Consider the following 19,404-nt stretch of genomic DNA (forward strand, 5'->3'; position numbering starts at 1 on the left):
TCCTTACATTTATTCTTCTGAAACTGTTTGTGTTCTTGGAATTAAAGTTATAATTAAAACTATTATGAAACGATAGAAAATTACATGGGCAATCTTTCGTCTCTAGTAGACCTTTCCGTCGATTTCCGTAAAATTTTTTTTTTTTTTACATATGGGCTTGCGGGAACTTTTGAAGGAGAGCGAAAGAGACTAAGAGAAAGCGATTGTATGACGAGGGAAGTTCTTTTGAAGTTACCGTGCATGTAAAGCATTGATGTACATGTGTGTGTGTGTGTGTTTGATGGGGTGTGGGAGACAGACAGTATGTTGTGTAAGTGAAGTGCTTCTGTTAGTGTGTGCGAAGAGACAGAGAGAGTAATGTGTGAAAGAGAGAGATAACTGAAATTTTTTACTCGGTGTATGTGTATATGTATGTATATTACTTCAAAAGTTCCCGCAAGCCCATATGTAAAAAAAAAAATTTTTTTTACGGAAATCGACGGAAAGGTCTACTAGAGACGAAAGATCGCCGTTTACAAAATATAAAAATTATGAAAGAAAGTGCTTCAAGGTAGAAGGCGGGGACATTGAAGTACGAAACTGCAGATGATAAACAGCTGCTATCTTTCCATGGTTTCTTCAAACCAAAATGACGGACGTCAAAGACCCGGCAATTCCTGCCGTCACAGAAATCAGTGAGTAGAAGCAAGTCTTTCCGTAAAATAACAAAAACTGATCTATTTCTTCCCTCAGCATTTTAGTTTAAAATGTTTTTTCTCATTATTCACAAATTGCGCCTATGTTTTAATCCCTGAAAGTCCGTGGCGGCGCCTAAACCCACAACCAAGAACATATTTAAAAAGTTTATTCAGTGAAAATATTTAAAATATTCTAAGTTTAATTTGCTGGTTTAGTTTACTTGCATGTATCATTTGAAAAAAGTAGAATGTTTCTCAAGTGGTTATACAGTTTGTTTCCGATGACAAAATCAATGTTGAAAACTATTTCACTCTTCGTATTTTCTTGCACTGTTTACACAAATATCTAAACCCAACACGTTTGTTTTCTACAGCTTCTCTTAATGATAATCTGATAACTAATATATATATATATGACGAGCGAGCTGGCAGAAACGTTAGCACGCCGGGCGAAATGCGTAGCCGTATTTCGTCTGCCGTTACGTTCTGAGTTCAAATTCCGCCGAGGTCCACTTTGCCTCTCATCCTTTCGGGGTCGATAAATTCAGTACCAGTTACGCACTGGGGTCGATGTAATCGACTTAATCCGTTTGTCTGTCCTTGTTTGTCCCCTCTGTGTTTAGCCCCTTGTGGGTAGGAAAGAAAAAAAATATATATATATATGACGTGTGTGCATATGTTTTTCATGTATATACATTTATACAGAACATTAAAACCATTTACTCTAAACGTTTTAACTTCAGTAAATTTCTGTTGGATTTATTCCTCAGCTAAAATTTATCTACTTTCCCTGTATATTTTATTCTGCCAATATTTTTGTGTTATTTTTTTCATCTTCTCTGACAATTTTTGTCATTTCTAGATGTTAAAATTCCACCGTCAGTTTGTGTTTATTTAAGAAATGCAATTATATTTTAAACGGTATTTCATTTCAATAATTTTTTCTTAAGTAATTTGGTAAGCATTATTTATAATTTTTTGTATTAAAATCTATGGTAAATTGTGAGGTTCTAGTTGCACGTTAAACAAAACATTGTTTTTTATTCTTTTTTAAAAATTTCCCAATTTTTGTATTTTCAGTGAAGGGAAGTGGTCTTGAAGATCTGGGTATGGCTGGCGGAGAATTCCTGCGTGAAGCTTTGACCAACTGTTCAGACCCACTTCTAGCTATTGAAGAATTCCAGTCTGAAAATGGCATTCTGTTACCGTCACTGAAGCCAGCTCTTCCTTTTCTAGATTTGCATGGAATGCGACGTTTAGATTTCCATACTTCTGTTGTGGAAGAACTGAGAGAGAAACTGGTGCAGAAAATCTCAAACTTGGCCAATAGTGCTGATGAGGATCGCTTTAAAAAACTCGAGGCATTGCTGCAAAAGTGCTATCCTGCTATCAAAGTAAAAACCTTGCGTCCTGTAGTAATGTGTATATTGAAACATTTACCTGAGATTAAAGAAGATTATTTGGTTCAAATTGCTGCCAATAGGCAATACTATGAGGAAGCTGCAACTGAAGTTAAAAGGCAGATATGGCAAGACAATCAGTCGCTGTTTGGAGATGAAGTTTCTCCCCTTTTTTCTCAGTACATTAAAGAAAAAGAAGAGACATTATTAGGACATGAGAACAGCACATCAGTTTTCTACATGCCTTCTCCTCGGATGCGACGGCAAGGAGAAGTGGTGCAGAAACTTGTGCACATGATAGGGCGTAGCTTGCAACTGTATGACATGGTGTTGCAGTTTTTACGGACACTTTTTTTACAGACTCGGAATACACATTACTGCACTTTGAGGGCTGAACTTCTTATGGCACTGCATGATCTTGAGATACAGGAAATCTGCTCTGTTGACCCGTCACATAAATTTACTTGGTGTGTTGATGCATGTGTTCGGGAACGGTTTGTTGACACAAAGCGTGCAAGGGAGCTACAAGGGTTTCTTCATAGTATTAAACAGAGCCAAGAACAATTACTTGGGTTAGTATTCTATCTGTCCTCTTTCTTTTTTTTTGTTTCAAAATATTTTGTACAAACATTTTTTGTTTATGAATCTGATTTATTAATAATTTGTGTGTGGTGGTTGCAAGGGTTTAACTGGGTGAAGAATGTGACAAGCTAAATGCAACAGATGTTACTAGTTTGTCAGTTAAAAAGCTACTAAGACAGAAATTATGAGAATAGGTTGTAATTAGGACATAGAACAGTTAGAAATGGATTTTCAGTTTGACTACTGATATCAATTAACCCTTTAGCATTCATATTAATTTGGCAAAAATAATCCTTATTTATTCACATTTAAGAAAATTTATCTGATATTATTTTGTAGCTTCAAGATAGGAAAGATGTAATTGCTTATTTTTAGAATGACATTGCAGGGTAGGTGTGAGATGCTGGCTCTGGCCAGTTTGAGCATAAAACGTGTAGAATATTTTGGCCAGATACAGCCGGTTTAAACACTAAAGGGTTAAATTCAATTAAAAAAAAACTAGAACTGCAATTCTACAAACCCATCAAATGGAAACTAAATGGTATTAAACATGGAGGCTCTATTTATATCAATATTCATTCAAATCTTGTGTGTCTATCATCTTTTCTAAAACATCCTCTTTGTTATGAAGTATATTCTCAATTTTAGTGGGGAAGGGGGGTTTAACATTAAAAAACAGAAATTTAAATTTTTTTTAAGAAATTTTCTTGAAATCTGTAGATTTTTCTCTAAGAATACCATAGTTTCTTTGAAATTTTTTGGCTGAAATTTACTTAAATTTCAGAAAACATATTCTCAAGCTTTAATATGAAAACAAACTAATCTAAGAAAGAGTCCTTATTTAGCTTCACTTGCCATGTCCATGGGATTTGTAGCATTTGTTACCTTTTTCTCAAATAATATTTGACAAGAAGGATCTCTTATTACAGAAAAATCCTTAAACTAGCACTAGTTTTGGTATGTATAATTTTCTATGGTACATATAGAGCAAATATGAATGAGTTGTTGAGAATATAGCAATGTCTAATTTTCAGTTACTGTCAAAACAGGTCAGGTGTATATAAATTCTAATAACTTAGTATTATTTCCTTTGTTTTTACTAGCCTTAGAAAATGATGCCGTAAAGTCCAGGGTAGCTTCATCTTTCTACACTAACACCTTCGTATGGCATCATTTTCCAGGAGCAGATGTAATAATCTTAATCATTTCTATTCTTTGTTGACTTAATTTCTTGTTGCCTATCACTAAAAATACTTGTTTCTTGTTAGTTTTATTGCTCAATCTCAAAACTTAAATCATCTTACCCAATCAGTTGTAGCATTTTATAATATACCGAATGTATTGTTAATATTCTTCCCCCCCCCCCCCATTTTATCATTTTAAGTTTGTGTCTCTGTTTATACATGAAAATTATTTGTGTTAGTTAAATATTGATAAAGTGCTATTAACTAAAGTTTTATTTGAATATTTGATTTCAATAACCAAAATTCTACTTACAAACAAATATCTCTGAAAGAATTCAATTTCTATTTACTTTAGAGTACTTTTAACATATTCCTTTACATATATATCTTCCATCTACTTTTGTATGAACAAAATTACAATACATTCAATTTCCAAAAGCTTCCTTATTTCATCTTTATTTCTATCTTTTGTTTGAAAATTAGCAAATCTAGCTGTAGAATCTGCTACTAGACAATCTCTGCAATCAATAACCCTCATTGTAAAATTCAATTGGAACCTGAGACACGTATAATGATGATTTCTAACATAATCACAAAGGCTAATATTTTGTTGATAGGGAACAGTTTATCAAGAAAAGCAATACAAAAGAACTTGAATTTATTTTTTCAACCTGGAAAGATGAAAGGCTAAGTCCTCCTAGGCATGATTTAAAACAAAATGTAAAGTGTTGTAATGAAAAACTGCAAGATATTTTGTTTGGTAACTCTATCAGTCCTGCCACCCAGGAAATGCAAAATGGTATTTTGAAGAAAAACTGCATTGCCTCTTTATTTATTACAGTTTATAGGATTGACCTCACTTCATATAACACTCTCCTGTTACTTTTGAAACTCTTGTATTTTCAACATTTCCAACTTTCTCAATTACCTCCGACTCTACAAGTTCCAAATATGTAGCACTGTACCATATTATATTTATAAGACATGCTCACTTGAGTCACTGATATCCAGATTAAGGATAGCTTTCCTGATTGATAAGCTGTTATAAAAGTTTTCTATCTCTTTCCCATCCTTTGGGAAAGAGATATTCCTTTGCCCCCCCCCCTCCTATGTTTTAGTCTTATATTAACTGTTACATACTGCTCTGTGAAACTCTTTACTCCATTTTATATTTTCTAAGCACATTGCATGAAAAAATGTGTGTAAAACAGACGTAAATATACATGCACCCACACAGCTATTTTTTTTTCTATGATGGAATGGCTGTGCAATACATCCTAATCCTTGTAATTTCATTTATAAATTTTTTCAGGCCTGATTTAATTGTCTCATCTTTAGACTTCTGTGCCTGCCTGCTTCTAGCACCAATTCACACACTGCTCTATTTGATCCACATGTCAAAACCAACGCAGTCGTCTCCCTTCCACGCAATGACTCCTGTCGTTGGTGCTTTCTTATTTTCTCAATATGCTTCTTGTGCTTCGTCTTTCTCATTAATTCGCAATTATATGTGTAACATTCAATGTACAACAGTCTTCTCTTTGTCTTTTTTTACATCTTCTATTGATACTTTATTTTTTTTTTTTCTCTTTTGCTGGCAGATAACTTCACTATTCAGGCGCATTGCTTATTATAGTTTCTGTCCTTTATAGACTACAGTTCTCTTAACTCCTAACCATAAAATGTATTATTTCATCTATGTAACGAAACTTATATCCATTTATAGTTAACCATATAAGCTTTATGGATGTTCCATACTATTTGCTATTCCATATCTTTTGCATCTACAATCTTGCTCTCCTAACAGTCTGTCAGACATTTCACTACATTTTTTCGGTACAAATTGTGATTATTTTCATTAAAAGCACACCATTCAAAGAAGTGTTATACACTTGATGTTTTTGGACCTTGTAGTTCCTACAAGGTTCGTCTTCAGACCCCTATACACAATTGTTCTGTTTTGTAGTTGTTTAGCAGGTTTTGCAATGAACGCGCCACCAGTGCAGGTGCTTTTTAATATGTCACCGACATTGGCCATAGCTATTATTTCACTTGGCTCATCATGTTTTCTCAAGTACACCAAATCATCAAAGGCCTCAACCATTTGTGTATGTACATATGTATTGGGTTATATTGGTGTGGGATAGAAAAACATAGTGCATTAAATCAAACTTCCTTGTGGTATGCGATCAATGTTTACCAGGTTGATTTTTTTTTTTTTTTTTACCTTTTTCTCTCTATAAGATCAATAAAAGGAAGTACCAAAGTGCTGGGTTCAATATAATCAATTAAAACCCTTGAATGTAGTGCTCCAACATAGCCACAATTCAATGATTGAAATTCATAAAAGTAAATGTTTTATAAATGTATAGAATTATTGTGGAATGACACTCAGAGAATATACACTTAGAGTATTTCCCTGGTTTGGCAACGGTTTCTACAACTGGATGCCCTTCCTAATGCCAACCACTCCAAGAGTGTAGTGGGTGCTTTTTACATACCACCAGTATGGGTGCCAGTCAGGCGGCAAGTATTGATGACCTTGCTCTAATTCCTGAGTCACTATCAGAACTAGTGGTAAAGTTTCAGGTGTGGAAGCAAGGTCTAGAATCGAAGGGCCTTAGAGACAATTTAACAAAAACCAAAGTCTTAATAATTAGGAAGGCTGACAAATCACAAATCCCTCCAGATAGATGGCCCTGCTCGATCTGTAGAAAAGGCATTGGTAGAAACTCCATAAGATGTACCCGGTGTAAGCTATGGACACAAGAGGTGCAGTAATATCAAGGGAAGGCTAACTGGGAAGATGTTTTTTTGTATGTGGAAAATGCTTAGGGGCAATAAACACTGAAAATGTGCAGAAAACAGCTTCTGTCACATGCCAGAGGGTAGTTGATAGCTTCCGTTACGTAGGTGACCAAGTCAGTAGTGGGGGTGGATGCTCTGAGAGTGTAGCTGCTAGAATAAGAATAGCCTGGGCAAAGTTCAGAGAGCTTCTATCTCTGCTGGTGACAAAGGCCTGTCACTCAGTAAAAGGTAGACTGTATGACGCATGTGTGCAAACGGCCATGCTACATGGCAGTGAAACATGGGCCATGACTGCTGAGGACATGCATAAGCTTGCAAGAAATGAAGCTAGTATGCTCCGCTGGATGTGTAATGTCAGTGTGCATACATGACAGAGTGTAAGCACCCCGAGAGAAAAGTTGGACATAAGAAGCATCAGATGTGGTGTGGAAGAGAGACGACCGTGCTGGTATGGTCATGTGTTGCGTATGGTTGAGGACAGCTGTGTGAAAAAGTGTCACACCCTAGCAGTAGAGGGTACCTGTGGAAGAGGCAGACCCAGGAAGGCATGGGATTAGGTGGTGAAGCATGAATTTCAAACATTGGGCCTCACAGAGCTGATGACAAGTGACCAAGACCTTTGCTGTGCTTGAGAAGACCTGACAAACCAAGTGAGACTGTGACTTATGCCAGTGCAGCATAACTGGCCCATTTAAGAGCACCCTTCAACCATTGGGCAATAAACTGTGCTTGTGAAGACCTGTTGAGTTGAGTGATGTCGTTGTCATGGCTGATGCCAGTACTGCTTGATTGGCATGTAAAAAGCACCATTCGAGCATGCTCAATGCCCGTGTTGCCTGACTGGCTCCCGTGCCAATGGCATGTAAAAAGCTCCATTCAAGCTTGGTTGATGCCAGTACTGCCTGACTGACCCTCATGCTGGTGGCATGTAAAAAGTACCCACTACACTTTTGGGGTTGTTGGCATTAGGAAGGGCATCCAAGTATAGAAACTTTGAGAGGTCAGATTGGAGCCTGGTGTAGCCTTCTGGTTGGCTAGCCCTCCATCAAACCGGCCAACCCATGCCAGCATGGAAAGCAGACATTAAACGATGATGATGAATAAGGTTGTTAGCATATGTAAATTTCTGAGGTCTTTCTCTATTAAACTGATCAAAAACTTAAATGAAAAGAGCTGTGAATAGATACTGTCTTAGCTTGTCTAGCTATACTTTAGGTTCTTTACCAAGTTTGATGTTGATTTTAATTTTACTTTATTCTCAAGTGTGGGTGTATATGATAATCTGTAGATGTAAGTGGATATTTTAAATATTACACTTAAAATAAACTGCAATATATTTGTGTCTTTCAATAATATTTTCTTTATTAATAACATCATTGCAAATGTTGTTATTAATTATTTTGTTTCTCTTTATTTAGAGACCTTGCAATGATCTTATGCGATCCTTTTACACTGCACACAATATCTCTTTCTACAGTAAAGGCTCTACAGCATTGTATCAACTTTGAATTGCTTCCACGTGTAAGTAGGTTTCTTTTTTACATTTTACTAGATATTTTGCAACATCTTTAATATGGTTTATTAAAGATAGTTCACAAATTGTTTTTTTAGTTTTCAAAATGGTATTCATCAAATTCAAAATCAAGTCAGACTTTTATGATAAATTTGGACTAGTGTAAATGTAACCTCTCACTGCTTAATAACTGTTATCTGCTATTAAGTTTGTATGGTATGGACTAGAAAGCCCCTGATCACACTTATATTCAAAGAGGATTCTTATTGCTAAAATCTATCATATTTAAACTAGGAATCTGATTATTTTTGGTAAAATATTTGTATTGTGAATTAATACAAGTTGAAGTATCAAAACACTTTTTACTTTTAAAAGAGAAAGGGTTGTCTTGTTTGCATCATTTTTTAAAGCTCTTATATGAAAATGGTAATTTTTCAAGATATTTTCTTTTACAGTTATGTGATACTATTCTATAAAGTGTAATGTTCAAACTAAAACACAATTTCCTTCTCTTTCTTTTAAAAGTTATGTTTAGAATATAGCCTTGATGAAAATTTCAGATATATATCTGTACCAAAATTTTAATGGATATTTTTAACTGTTAAGCAGATCTTTTGAGTGTTACCACCTGTACCTTAAACTTCTTTGATGGCAGATTTGTAGAACCAGTCAATTCTTTTTTTTTATTTGCAAGTACAATTCATGTTTCACTTTTCCTGAAACTTTTGTGTGGATGGAAAGATCATTAACAAACATTTAGATTAATTTTTCTATCATGTATATGATTTGCTTGCATTTAACTGTCAAGCTTATGCTTTGGCATCGTGTTTTAATGTTGTTCACTTCGTCCATTGTACTTGATAATAGCTGCATCAACATATTTTCACTTGATCTTTTGGATATGCTTTTAATTCATAAGTATATAGATATGCTTAACCTAGTAGACTGAAGTGTGCAGAGTATATAGTTTGTATGGAAGGTGAAAGAATTCTAAAGCATCTACTGTATTATTGTCATAATAAATGCCCATGTCCCATGCTGGCATGAGCAGGATGGTTTGACATGGTCTGATGTGGCAAACAACTGCATTGTGCTCCAACACCTGCTTTAGCATGGTTTCTATTGATGGATGCCCTTCCTAATGCCAATCATCTTACAATGAGTACTGGTGTCCTTTTTACATGATACCAGCACTAGTGAGGTCTCCATGCATCTTGCACCCTTCAGCTGAGTGGGGCTATAATAGAGAGGGAGGTAGTATTATGCTTGGGGATGAGAGGGTTAAAGTATGAGATAAGGGGCTAGAACAGGTTTCTTGATGCAGAAGAGCTACATGGCTACTCACATTAGAAGACAGTGTAGGAATGACTGGAGTGAAGCTGGAAAGGGAATAAAATAATGATGTCTCTGGACCTTCAAGATATCAGGTGAACAGAAGTGAGTAGGGACAGACAAACTGTGTGCGTGTGTGGGTAGAGGTTATAAGAATGTATGAGAGTGAGTGACGATTAGCAAAAGGGAATGGGTTAGGGGATGAATATATCAAACAAGTGTTGAGAGATGATGTATAGGGAAGGTAGGGGAGATTGACAACTGTAGAAATTGGGTAGGGATGAAGCGATAAGGGATGGGGGTAGCTGATTCATAGGATGTAGGGGAGAATAGGAAATGACTGACAGTGCAGAAAAAGCAGAGATGAAGAGCAGCAGAATAGTAATAATGGTACAGTAGACAGGAGAAAGATGAGGAAAAGTGATGATACATGATTGAAGGTGATCAATGTAGAAAGAGGGTGGAGGAGACAATTAAGAATGAAGGATGGATAACAAGCAAAATGGGTCTGAGTAGTTAGAATGGTAAATGGTATCAGGGAAAAGTTGAAGTTTGCAGTTCTGCTTGTGCTTATTTACAGCAACAGTTGCAATTAGAGAGGTGGGAATGTGCAGTTGTGTATATATTATGCTTCTAGAGTTTGTTTCATTGAGGTGGGCAGGTCTTCTCAAGAACTGCATGTTGCCTATCATCCTGATCCTTTGTCATCTCTGTGGGGTTCAAGGTCTTGAATCAGCCTTCATCACTTTGTTCTATGTCTTTCTGGGTTTCTCTTTTCTGCGAGCTCCATCCACAACAAACTGATCAGCATTTCTTTATACAGCTATCCTCATTCATATGTCCAAACTAGTCTTCTTTCTTGCACACAACATCTGATCCTTCTTATATTTAGTTTTATCTCTCAACTCATTTGTACTTTTGTCATACATGCTCACTCACACTGCACATCATCAGCTGAATATGCTCACTTTATTTCTTTCTAGTCCTCTTCATTCTTGGCCCATATCTCACTGCCATGTAGCATCAAAGTCCTAACACAAGTATCATACAATCTGCTCTTCACTCTGAGGCAAAAGACCTTTGTTGCCAGCAGTGGTATATCATCATTATCATTTAATGTCTATGTTCCTTACTAACATGGGTTGATGTATATATATATATATATGTGTGTGTATGTGTGTGTGTGTATATATATATATCACGTGACCGACCAGGTTATCAGATGTTGCTACACCTTGCTGGTCACAATGCACTTCACATTGTTTTAGCTTCCAAACGACACCACCCTGCTGGCTAAGTGAGCAGGCCAACAGAAGAAAGAGTGAGAAAAAGTTGTGGCAAAAGAGTACAGCAGGGATCGCCACCACCCCCTGCCAGAGCCTCGTGGAGCTTCAGGTGTTTTCGCTCAATAAACTCTCTCAACACCTGGTCTGGGAATCGAAACCGCGATCCTACGACTGCGAGTCCACTGCCCTAACCACTGGGCCATTGCGCCTCCACATATACACACGCACACACATTCATCACCTCCTCCTCTGACTCCTATTTCCTTTACCTTCTGGTATTTTCCATTGACTACATCCACCCTGTTCTCCATTCACTGCATTCAACTTTATCCTCATCTCTAGCCATGTCACTCTCCTTTCACACTCTTGTAAACTTAACTATCCTCCTTTCCTGATCCTCTATCCTTGTTCTTTCTTATATTCACTTTCATGTGCCTTGAGGATATGTCCTGACACTTCATCACTACTATCTTTCCTTTCCTTTCCTTCTGGAGTATCCATTTATCTCCTCTACAGCAAGACACCTGTTTCTATCCTCTCTTTAAGCCACCTCCCTTATTTCAGCCTTCCTCACTGAATTAAGGTGTCTTTTCTTGAGACCTCACTAATGCTGGTGCCACAAAAAAAGCACCCAATATACTCTGTCAAGTAGTTGGTGTTAGGAAGGGCACCAAGTGATTGGAACATACTGTAGTCCTCAGGCCTGTTAGATTCTTTTGAATTGTTCAACCCATGCAAGAATGAGTGTTATAAAAAGTTTTTATATCTCTCTCTATATAAACGGCAGTTTGTCTGTCTGTGTGTCTGTCAGGTTGTACCCTCACCCTGACCACAGCTTTCAACCGATTCTGATGAAACTTGACACACACATAGCCCAATGTCATAATTCAAAACTAACGCAGCAAAAACTTTGAAAAGTTTCCCCAGTTCTGAAAAAAATTGATAAATTCGACATGGGGTCAAGAATCTAAGCTTTTTATATGCAATACATTTTCTGTTGTAGTTTTCGCAACTTGCAATCGATTTTCACCAAACTCATGGTGAAGCTTAATGTTACCCTAAGAAACTTAATTCTGATGTTAGTTTTCCATGCAATACCTTACCATCAGAAAAAATCGATAAAATCATGCCATTTTGGGAAATCGCGTTCAAATTCAAGATGACATATTTTCTACAATATCTTTCACAAATTGGCAGGATTTTTAGAGGGAAAGGACTAGATTGGGATTAGTCGTTGCCTACTAGGGGCTCTTACATACCCGGGCAACCCCGGGCTATGCTGCTAGTTATTGATAAAAGACTATTTTTCCCTTAGTTAGCAGTTTGTATTTATGGTTTTGTACAACTTAAACCATTTATGTTGCCCCTTTTCTAGTCATTGCTCTGCATTCTCAGTTATAAATCACTTACTGCATTCAGTCCTTTCTCTTTTTGGTTTATACCCACGTGTGTATTTTACAAACTGTATATTCTCTTGCAGGATAACCATGATCTTATTTTACTTGTGAGATTAATGGCTCTTGGATTTGCAGCTTGGGATATGATTGACAGTCAAGTATTTAAGGAACCTAAGTTGGTATGAACTGAGTTTTTATTTTTTAAAAATGTTTATTTTCACTTCAGATGTTTGTGTCTGGTTAACATTTAATCTTGATGCTCCTTTAAGATTATTTACTACTAGCAGTATTGCCTGGCGTAGCTCGGGTTTGTAAGGGAAATAACTATAAAGCATTTTTAGAGAGTTATAGCCAAAAAATAGCAAAAAAATGGGAAAAAAAATTATGGTAAATTTTTTTTGAGAGCTAAAAAGGTCGAGTTGCGTCCCCTAGACAGTCTGTGGTTTGTGTTTCTAATTCTCGACCCCATGTCGAATTTATCGATTTTTTTCAGAACTGGGGGAACTTTTCAAAATTTTCTCTGCATTAGTTTTGAATTATGACATTGGGCTATGTGTGTGTCAAGTTTCATCAGAATCGGTTGAAAGCCGTGGTCAGGGTGAGGGTACAACCTAACAGACACGCAGACAGACAAACTGCTGTTTATATAGAGAGAGATAATTGCATGTCACTTTATTGACTTGTTAGTTTATTGATCCATTTAACCTTAAGTTTAACCAGTTCATCAGTTAAAACTGAGAAAATATGATTTTCTTTTGCAAGATTCCTAAGGGTGATTACCCAACCCTAGCTTCCATTGTATTAAGTGGATGTGAAATTAATTTCCACCTAGGTAGATTGCTAGCCTTTCCTGGGAGAACTGAAATCATTGTAACAGACTTTATCAAGATAGGAGGAGATGCCATTCATCTGTTACGTGTTAAGTGCATCAACCATAGTCATAAAGTCCAAGTATTTGACACAATTGATCTCCTTGTCTGGTTGTTTCGTACTCAATCAAGTAGGCTATTCATATTAAAAACCGCCGGTGGCACATAAAAAGCACCATCCATCCGTGGCCGTTTGCCAGCTGCATCTGGCACCTGTGCAGGTGGCACGTAAAAAGCACCCACTACACTCATGGAGTGGTTGGCGTTAGGAAGGGCATCCAGCCGTAGACACACTGCCAGATCAGACTGGGCCTGATGCAGCCTTCTGGCTTCACAGACCCCAGTTGAACCGTCCAACCCATGCTAGCATGGAAAGCGGACGCTAAATGATGATGATGATGATCTTTATTTCTATTTCTCATAAGGTACACGCACAACAATGGCAATTCAAGCAATAACATTTATTTATTCTTAAATTGTTTTGGCAGATTCAAACGTGAATATCTGATCGCTGTTGTTTTTTTTTTTAATCATTGAAGAACCCCTCCCTTTAAATGGTGTTTATAACACATGTAATTCACCAGTTTAAGGGGACTTTGAGACACCATGACGTTTTGATCTCATTGTGTCTCTCCAGTGAAAGGGACCCTGCAGGCTGATGAATCTCAAGAGAGCAGGAGTTTTTGCTTATAGGAATGAGTAAACAGTTCATTTGCTGCTGAATGTTGATAGCTGCCAAACAGATAATAATTCATGGGGCACACACAGGACAACAAGAATCCAAACAATAATCTGGCTATTCATTCTCAATACATTCTAGTAGATTCAAACACGAATGTCTGATCGGTGTTGGTTTTTTGTCATCAGAGAACACTTCCTGCCACCACATGTAATTCCCACCACATGTATGGGATCTCTCTGGAGACACTGCAGTGTTTCAACCTCATTATGTGTCTCCTCAGTGAAAGCATCCCTGCCAGACCAATGAATCTCACAGCATTCATCAGTAAGTAACTTGTTTGCTGATTCCTGTAAAGAATGGTCTAGTGGGGTAGTGTTTCAAAATCCCCTTACACTGGTGAATCATGTGTATTTGTGAACATTGTCTAAAGCAGTGGTTCTCAACTGAGGTCCATATAAGATTTTGTTAAAATTTATGTACAATAAATTAGTAATGTCTACAATAGACAAAATATTTAAACAGTTTCTTATACAATTCCTAGTAATATTGAATTATAAAAATATGATTTTTTTTTTTAAACAATGGTAAAAAAAAACTGTAAACTTCACTTCAGTTGTAGTGGAACCATGTTTCAGCTAGTGCAAGAAAAGTTTATGATAAATATATAAATAATAATAGGTGTAGGAGTGGCTGTGTGGTAAGTAGCTTGCTTACCAACCACATGGTTCCGGCTTCAGTCCCACTGTGTGGCACCTTGGGCAAGTGTCTTCTACTATAGCCTCAGGCCGACCAAAGCCTTGTGAGTGGATTTGGTAGACGGAAACTGAAAGAAGCTCGTCGTATATATATATATATATATGTTTGTGTGTTTGTCCCCCCAACATTGCTTGATAACCGCTGCTGGTGTGTTTACGTCCCTGTAATTTAGCGGTTCGGCAAAAGAGACCGATAGAATAAGTACCAGGCTTACAAAGAATAAGTCCTGGGGTTGATTTGCTCGACTAAAGTCGGTGCTCCAGCATGGCCACAGTCAAATGACTGAAACAAATAAAAGAGTAAAAGAGAGAATAAAAATACGTGTTTAAGTCAAGTCTGTATGTTTTCGAATAGCTTCTATGTTTTTTATACTGTAATTATTTACATTTAATTCAATTTTTTTTTTTTTTTACAGGGGCCTGAAATTTTTAGTAAGTTCCTTCCTTATGTGGTAAATATGCTGGTTGATGACCAGCTGCGCTCACTTAATGCACGTTTATCAGACGCTCCACCTGTACAAGTTGCCGCTCCTCCTGACCTCTTTTTGACTGTTTTAAAGCTAACAAATGTTGGAAGCATGATTGTGATGTACTACACCCTTCAGGTCACCCGACAGAAAGATAAACCTGCTGTCATGTCTATACTACCAGCTTTAACCCATTGTGAAAGTGACCGAGCTTTTGATGAAACATTCCTGCACACTTTGATTTCTTATCTCATCACTATGAGTGAAGACTTTAGCCAAGAAGACTTTTGTATTGCAACTTTTGATGAATTTTTAATTGTGAGTGAGCAGTCTTGTATTTTGTTGCATTTATAGTAATTTTTTAAGACCTGTTCCATATTGCTTGCATTTAACAGAAATTTATATCATAACATTTCTGGGATCTTTACCTTTTGACCTATAATTTTTTGTAACTAAACACTTTCAAACTTCGGACACTGGTAGAATGTGTCACATAAAACATCTTTTACTCTTAGCATTTTTGAGAAAAACTTATATTTATGAAGATATTTCACCTTAAATTTCTCGTATTTCGGTAATTTCCTGGCTGTGTAATTTTTGTTTGTCACTGTTATTTATGACAACCCTAACCCCCTAACCCTAAAAACCAGTACAAACGCACGAACGATGTCATAAATAACAGTGACAAACGAAATATACACCGCCAATAGTTGTTGTTGACAAACAACGGCAGTAATTTTATTCAGCTGAATACACGTCATTGATTGGTTGAAATTACCAAAATACGAGAAATTTAAGGTGAAATATCTTCATAAATATAAGTTTTTCTCAAAAATGCTAAGAGTAAAAGATGTTTTATATGACACATTCTACCAGTGTCCGAAGTTTGAAAGTGTTTAGTTACAAAAAAATATTTTTTTAAATCTGTAGGTCAAAAGATAAAGATCTCATTTCTGTTAGGCTTTTGGTTAGCAGAATTGTCAGGATAGCAGGCAGAATGAATTCCTTGTGGCATTTAGCTATAATCTTTTACATTGTGGGTTTAAAATTCCATCGAGGTTGAGTTTATCTTTCCTCCCTCCAGGTTTGATGAAATAAGGTACCAGTTCAAGTGCTGGAGTCAATGTAATTGACTGGCCTTTTGCATCTATATAAAATTATTATAAAATTTGTATTTTTCTCTAGAAATGATACAAATAATGTCACTAAACTTTTAAAAATATTTAGCACCTTCTCTGTTCAATACAGTTCAGACAACTTTACCAGTTGTACTATGATGAACTACAATAAGTATCTTGAGACAATGAGGGAGACTATGTGGTCGCTTATCTGCTAGAAATAGCAGTCAAATCTTATTCAGCATTCCTCATAAATCTTTGTTGGAGCTCATCAAGTGCTTGATTTTGGGACTATCTTAGTTTTTCTGTAATATGAAAGAACATATTTATTAAATAATTAATATTCACCTTTTATGAATACTTATTAGTTGGTTTTGGGGTTACCCAACTTTTGTTTAATTCTTGTCTATTAACTGGTTTATGTACAAATGAATTTTATTTGTTGGTGTTACTATTTAGATGAATTGTTTTCAAATTGGACATTCTTTTTAAATGAAGAATCAACTGTAATTTTCTTTCTTTTTTTTTTTCTTCTATCAGCCGGGTATCAAGGTAAAATCCAATATAGTACGTCACATATTACGTCTGTTATGGTACATCTATGCCAGATTGCCTCCAGCTCGCTTGAAGTCACTTATGGCTGTAGTAGCTTCCAACTGTGAGGTAATGTTTATTTCTCAACTGTTTGTTAAAGAAGGGAACTGCCATTGCTGGTCAAGTTATTGTGATATCTGCCTACCATCTGTAATATTGGTTGTTTATATCCTGACTGTTTCCTTGTCAAAGATACTTAACTCTCAGTGGACCAGTAGTTTTATTATTAATTTGCAAGTATAATAAAATGCATATTAGTTTGGTGTCATTGCAGTCCAATTAAAAAATAAAAATACATTCTAAGTCACTCAACTCTTACACTATACATATATCTTTAGCTAAAGGCAATGTAACAAGTCATATCTAGAGTTGGAGATCAGTGAATGAGTATGATTGACTGCTGGATCATATAGATATCTTCTAACATATCTGAGTTTCTCTAAAACTCTACATTATATTGTATTTGTATTCACATAGTGGTTTTTCAGATCATCACCTGTGGTCCTTCTCATCCTGCTCTTTACTCAAGGGTTCACAACTGGATTCCCATTTACTTATTCATAACTTTAGCTTTGCAGTATCAGATGAAAGTTTGGAAGAGTCTATTCAAAACCAAAAGAACTGAATATAACAGCAAAATGCCAAGAAACTAGTTAAAAACAAAATCTACAAAAGTGGGTCTTACTCAGAAGACCCACTTTTGTGATCTTGCCCTGAAAACATTGAACCTCATAGCATAGATGACTTAATGAGAACAGATGGATTATACATCTAGGGTAAAAAAAAATTACTGTGAGTTGCTGATTGAAGTGACCCATGGGAGTGAAAATCTAATATAAATCAGGATATAGTGATAATCCACCAGCTCTATTTAGGAATAAGTATTTAACTTTTAAACCAGTTCAACCATTCCAGATATATATAAAGGTGATCTGTTATTAAAATGTGTTGTGATTTATCTTTATATTTGTTTTGTATAAGCATTTGTAAGCCTCCCTTACTACCACCATTTATGCTATGTAGTATTATAGGGACTCTCCCCCACATACTAAAAAGTATGTTAAACATTTACATGCAGTTATTTCTTATCCTTTGTCCGCTTTCATTTTCATATGGGTTTGGATGGACCATTATGGTCCAAGTCAGTTGTCATTCAGAGTTACTGTTCTTATAGACATGGTTGAGGACAGTCTCACATGTTGCAGTTTGGGCTTGGTTTCTACAGATTGATGCCCTTCCTATCACCTGTCACTATACAGAATGTACTGGGTGCATTTATTGTGACACCAGCCTAGGCAAGCTATCATATCCTCAACAAGGCAAAAGGGTCATCTTCACTTGTTTGCCAACCACTTTACAAAGTGTATTTGGTGCATTTTAACATGATACTAAGACAAGTTTGATTGTCTTGTACCTCATAAAATTAGTCCACATTAGTTAAGAGTTTTAAATCAAAGCAGCATAACAGCAAAGGAAGGTAAATATAAGAGTGAAGACCAAAGAAAAATAGGTTGGGAGTAAGTGTATGATGATGTGAAAAGTGGTAGAGGAGGAAAGCAAGGGTGATGTTCTGAGTTCAGATCCTGCAAGTCAACTTTGCCTTTTATCCTTCCAGGCTCAGTAAAGTACTAGGTTTGATAGTATGGACTAAGTACCCTCTCAAATATAATTGCTGACTTTGTGTCTAAATTAAAACTCATTATTAATTAGGTAACAAACTGATAGATAATGAGTATCCGAAAAAAAAAATGCCCTTCATGTATCTAATGTTGCTTAGGTCAGTTTTGCCATTCATCATCTCAGGGTCAGTAAAACAAAGTACTGGTCAAGTATTTGGGTTGATAGAATCAACTAACTGTGCCTAAATTAGAAATGATTATTTATTTTTCTGTATTTTTCAGAATTGTGAAGCAGCTCATACTGTGTACAAAATGCTTGAAGAGAGAATTGCAGCTCATCAACCAAGCCCTTCAGAACCAGAGCCACTTGAAGCTCCACTCATTCCAGCACCAGCTCAGTGAAAAAGGCTAAGAACAACTTAGAGCTCATCTTTATTAAATCATGTTTATTTTTATCTCCCAGATATCTATTCAGTCATCTTAGGTAATATTATATTTTTTTATTTGTTCATGTGAAACATGGAAAGATAAGAGGAATCTTATCAAATAAACATTCCCTTGCCATAAGAAGTCAATATCCTGCATACTGACTCAGAACTGTTCAGTTTTGCTTAAAGGCCAGCAATTGTACATATATAACAAAAAAAAAAAACCTTTGGGGAAATTTAAAATATTTTATCTCTTTTCATTGTTTTGTTTTTTGTTTTAATTTCTTCCAGTTTCAAAACCTTTCACCAGCTTTTATTTTGTTATGTTGCTTTACCAGTCACATAAGGGCACTTAGCATTTTAAAGATGTTTAAATGCTATTTGTCCAAGCGAAAAAAAAAATGGGTCTTTATTTTAACAGCTGTGCACAAAACAAAATGAGGGTAATTAGGTTTTAAAAAAAAAAAAAAATTATCAGCTTAATCTATTTCACATGTTGGCATTATTTTAAGCATGTACATTTTCCCCTAGTGGCATAGATTAGATTCATATGCTTAGCAACATCTATTTACATTATTTTTGCAGTATTTTATTCTTCATGTTTTGAATTAACACATTCATGAACAATAACTTCACTGTATGCATCCACTCAAAGCAGAATTCAACTGGACAATTAATGGTTCACGGCTTACT

At 36.0% G+C, this 19,404-nt stretch overlaps 1 protein-coding gene across 1 annotated transcript; it reads left to right on the top strand.

Annotated features, from left to right (window-relative positions):
• Nucleotides 1-461: 461 nt before the first annotated feature.
• On the top strand, nt 462-18,969 carry LOC115214954 (negative elongation factor B). Its single transcript, XM_029784051.2, has 7 exons — nt 462-674; nt 1,758-2,649; nt 8,070-8,172; nt 12,263-12,358; nt 14,902-15,270; nt 16,611-16,733; nt 18,566-18,969. The coding sequence occupies exons 1-7, from the start codon at nt 629-631 to the stop codon at nt 18,683-18,685; spliced, it is 1,749 nt and encodes a 582-aa protein (XP_029639911.1). The 5' UTR covers nt 462-628; the 3' UTR covers nt 18,686-18,969.
• Nucleotides 18,970-19,404: the final 435 nt, after the last annotated feature.

This window comes from Octopus sinensis, linkage group LG1 (assembly GCF_006345805.1).
Source record: "Octopus sinensis linkage group LG1, ASM634580v1, whole genome shotgun sequence".
Classification (NCBI taxonomy): Eukaryota; Metazoa; Mollusca; class Cephalopoda; order Octopoda; family Octopodidae; genus Octopus; species Octopus sinensis.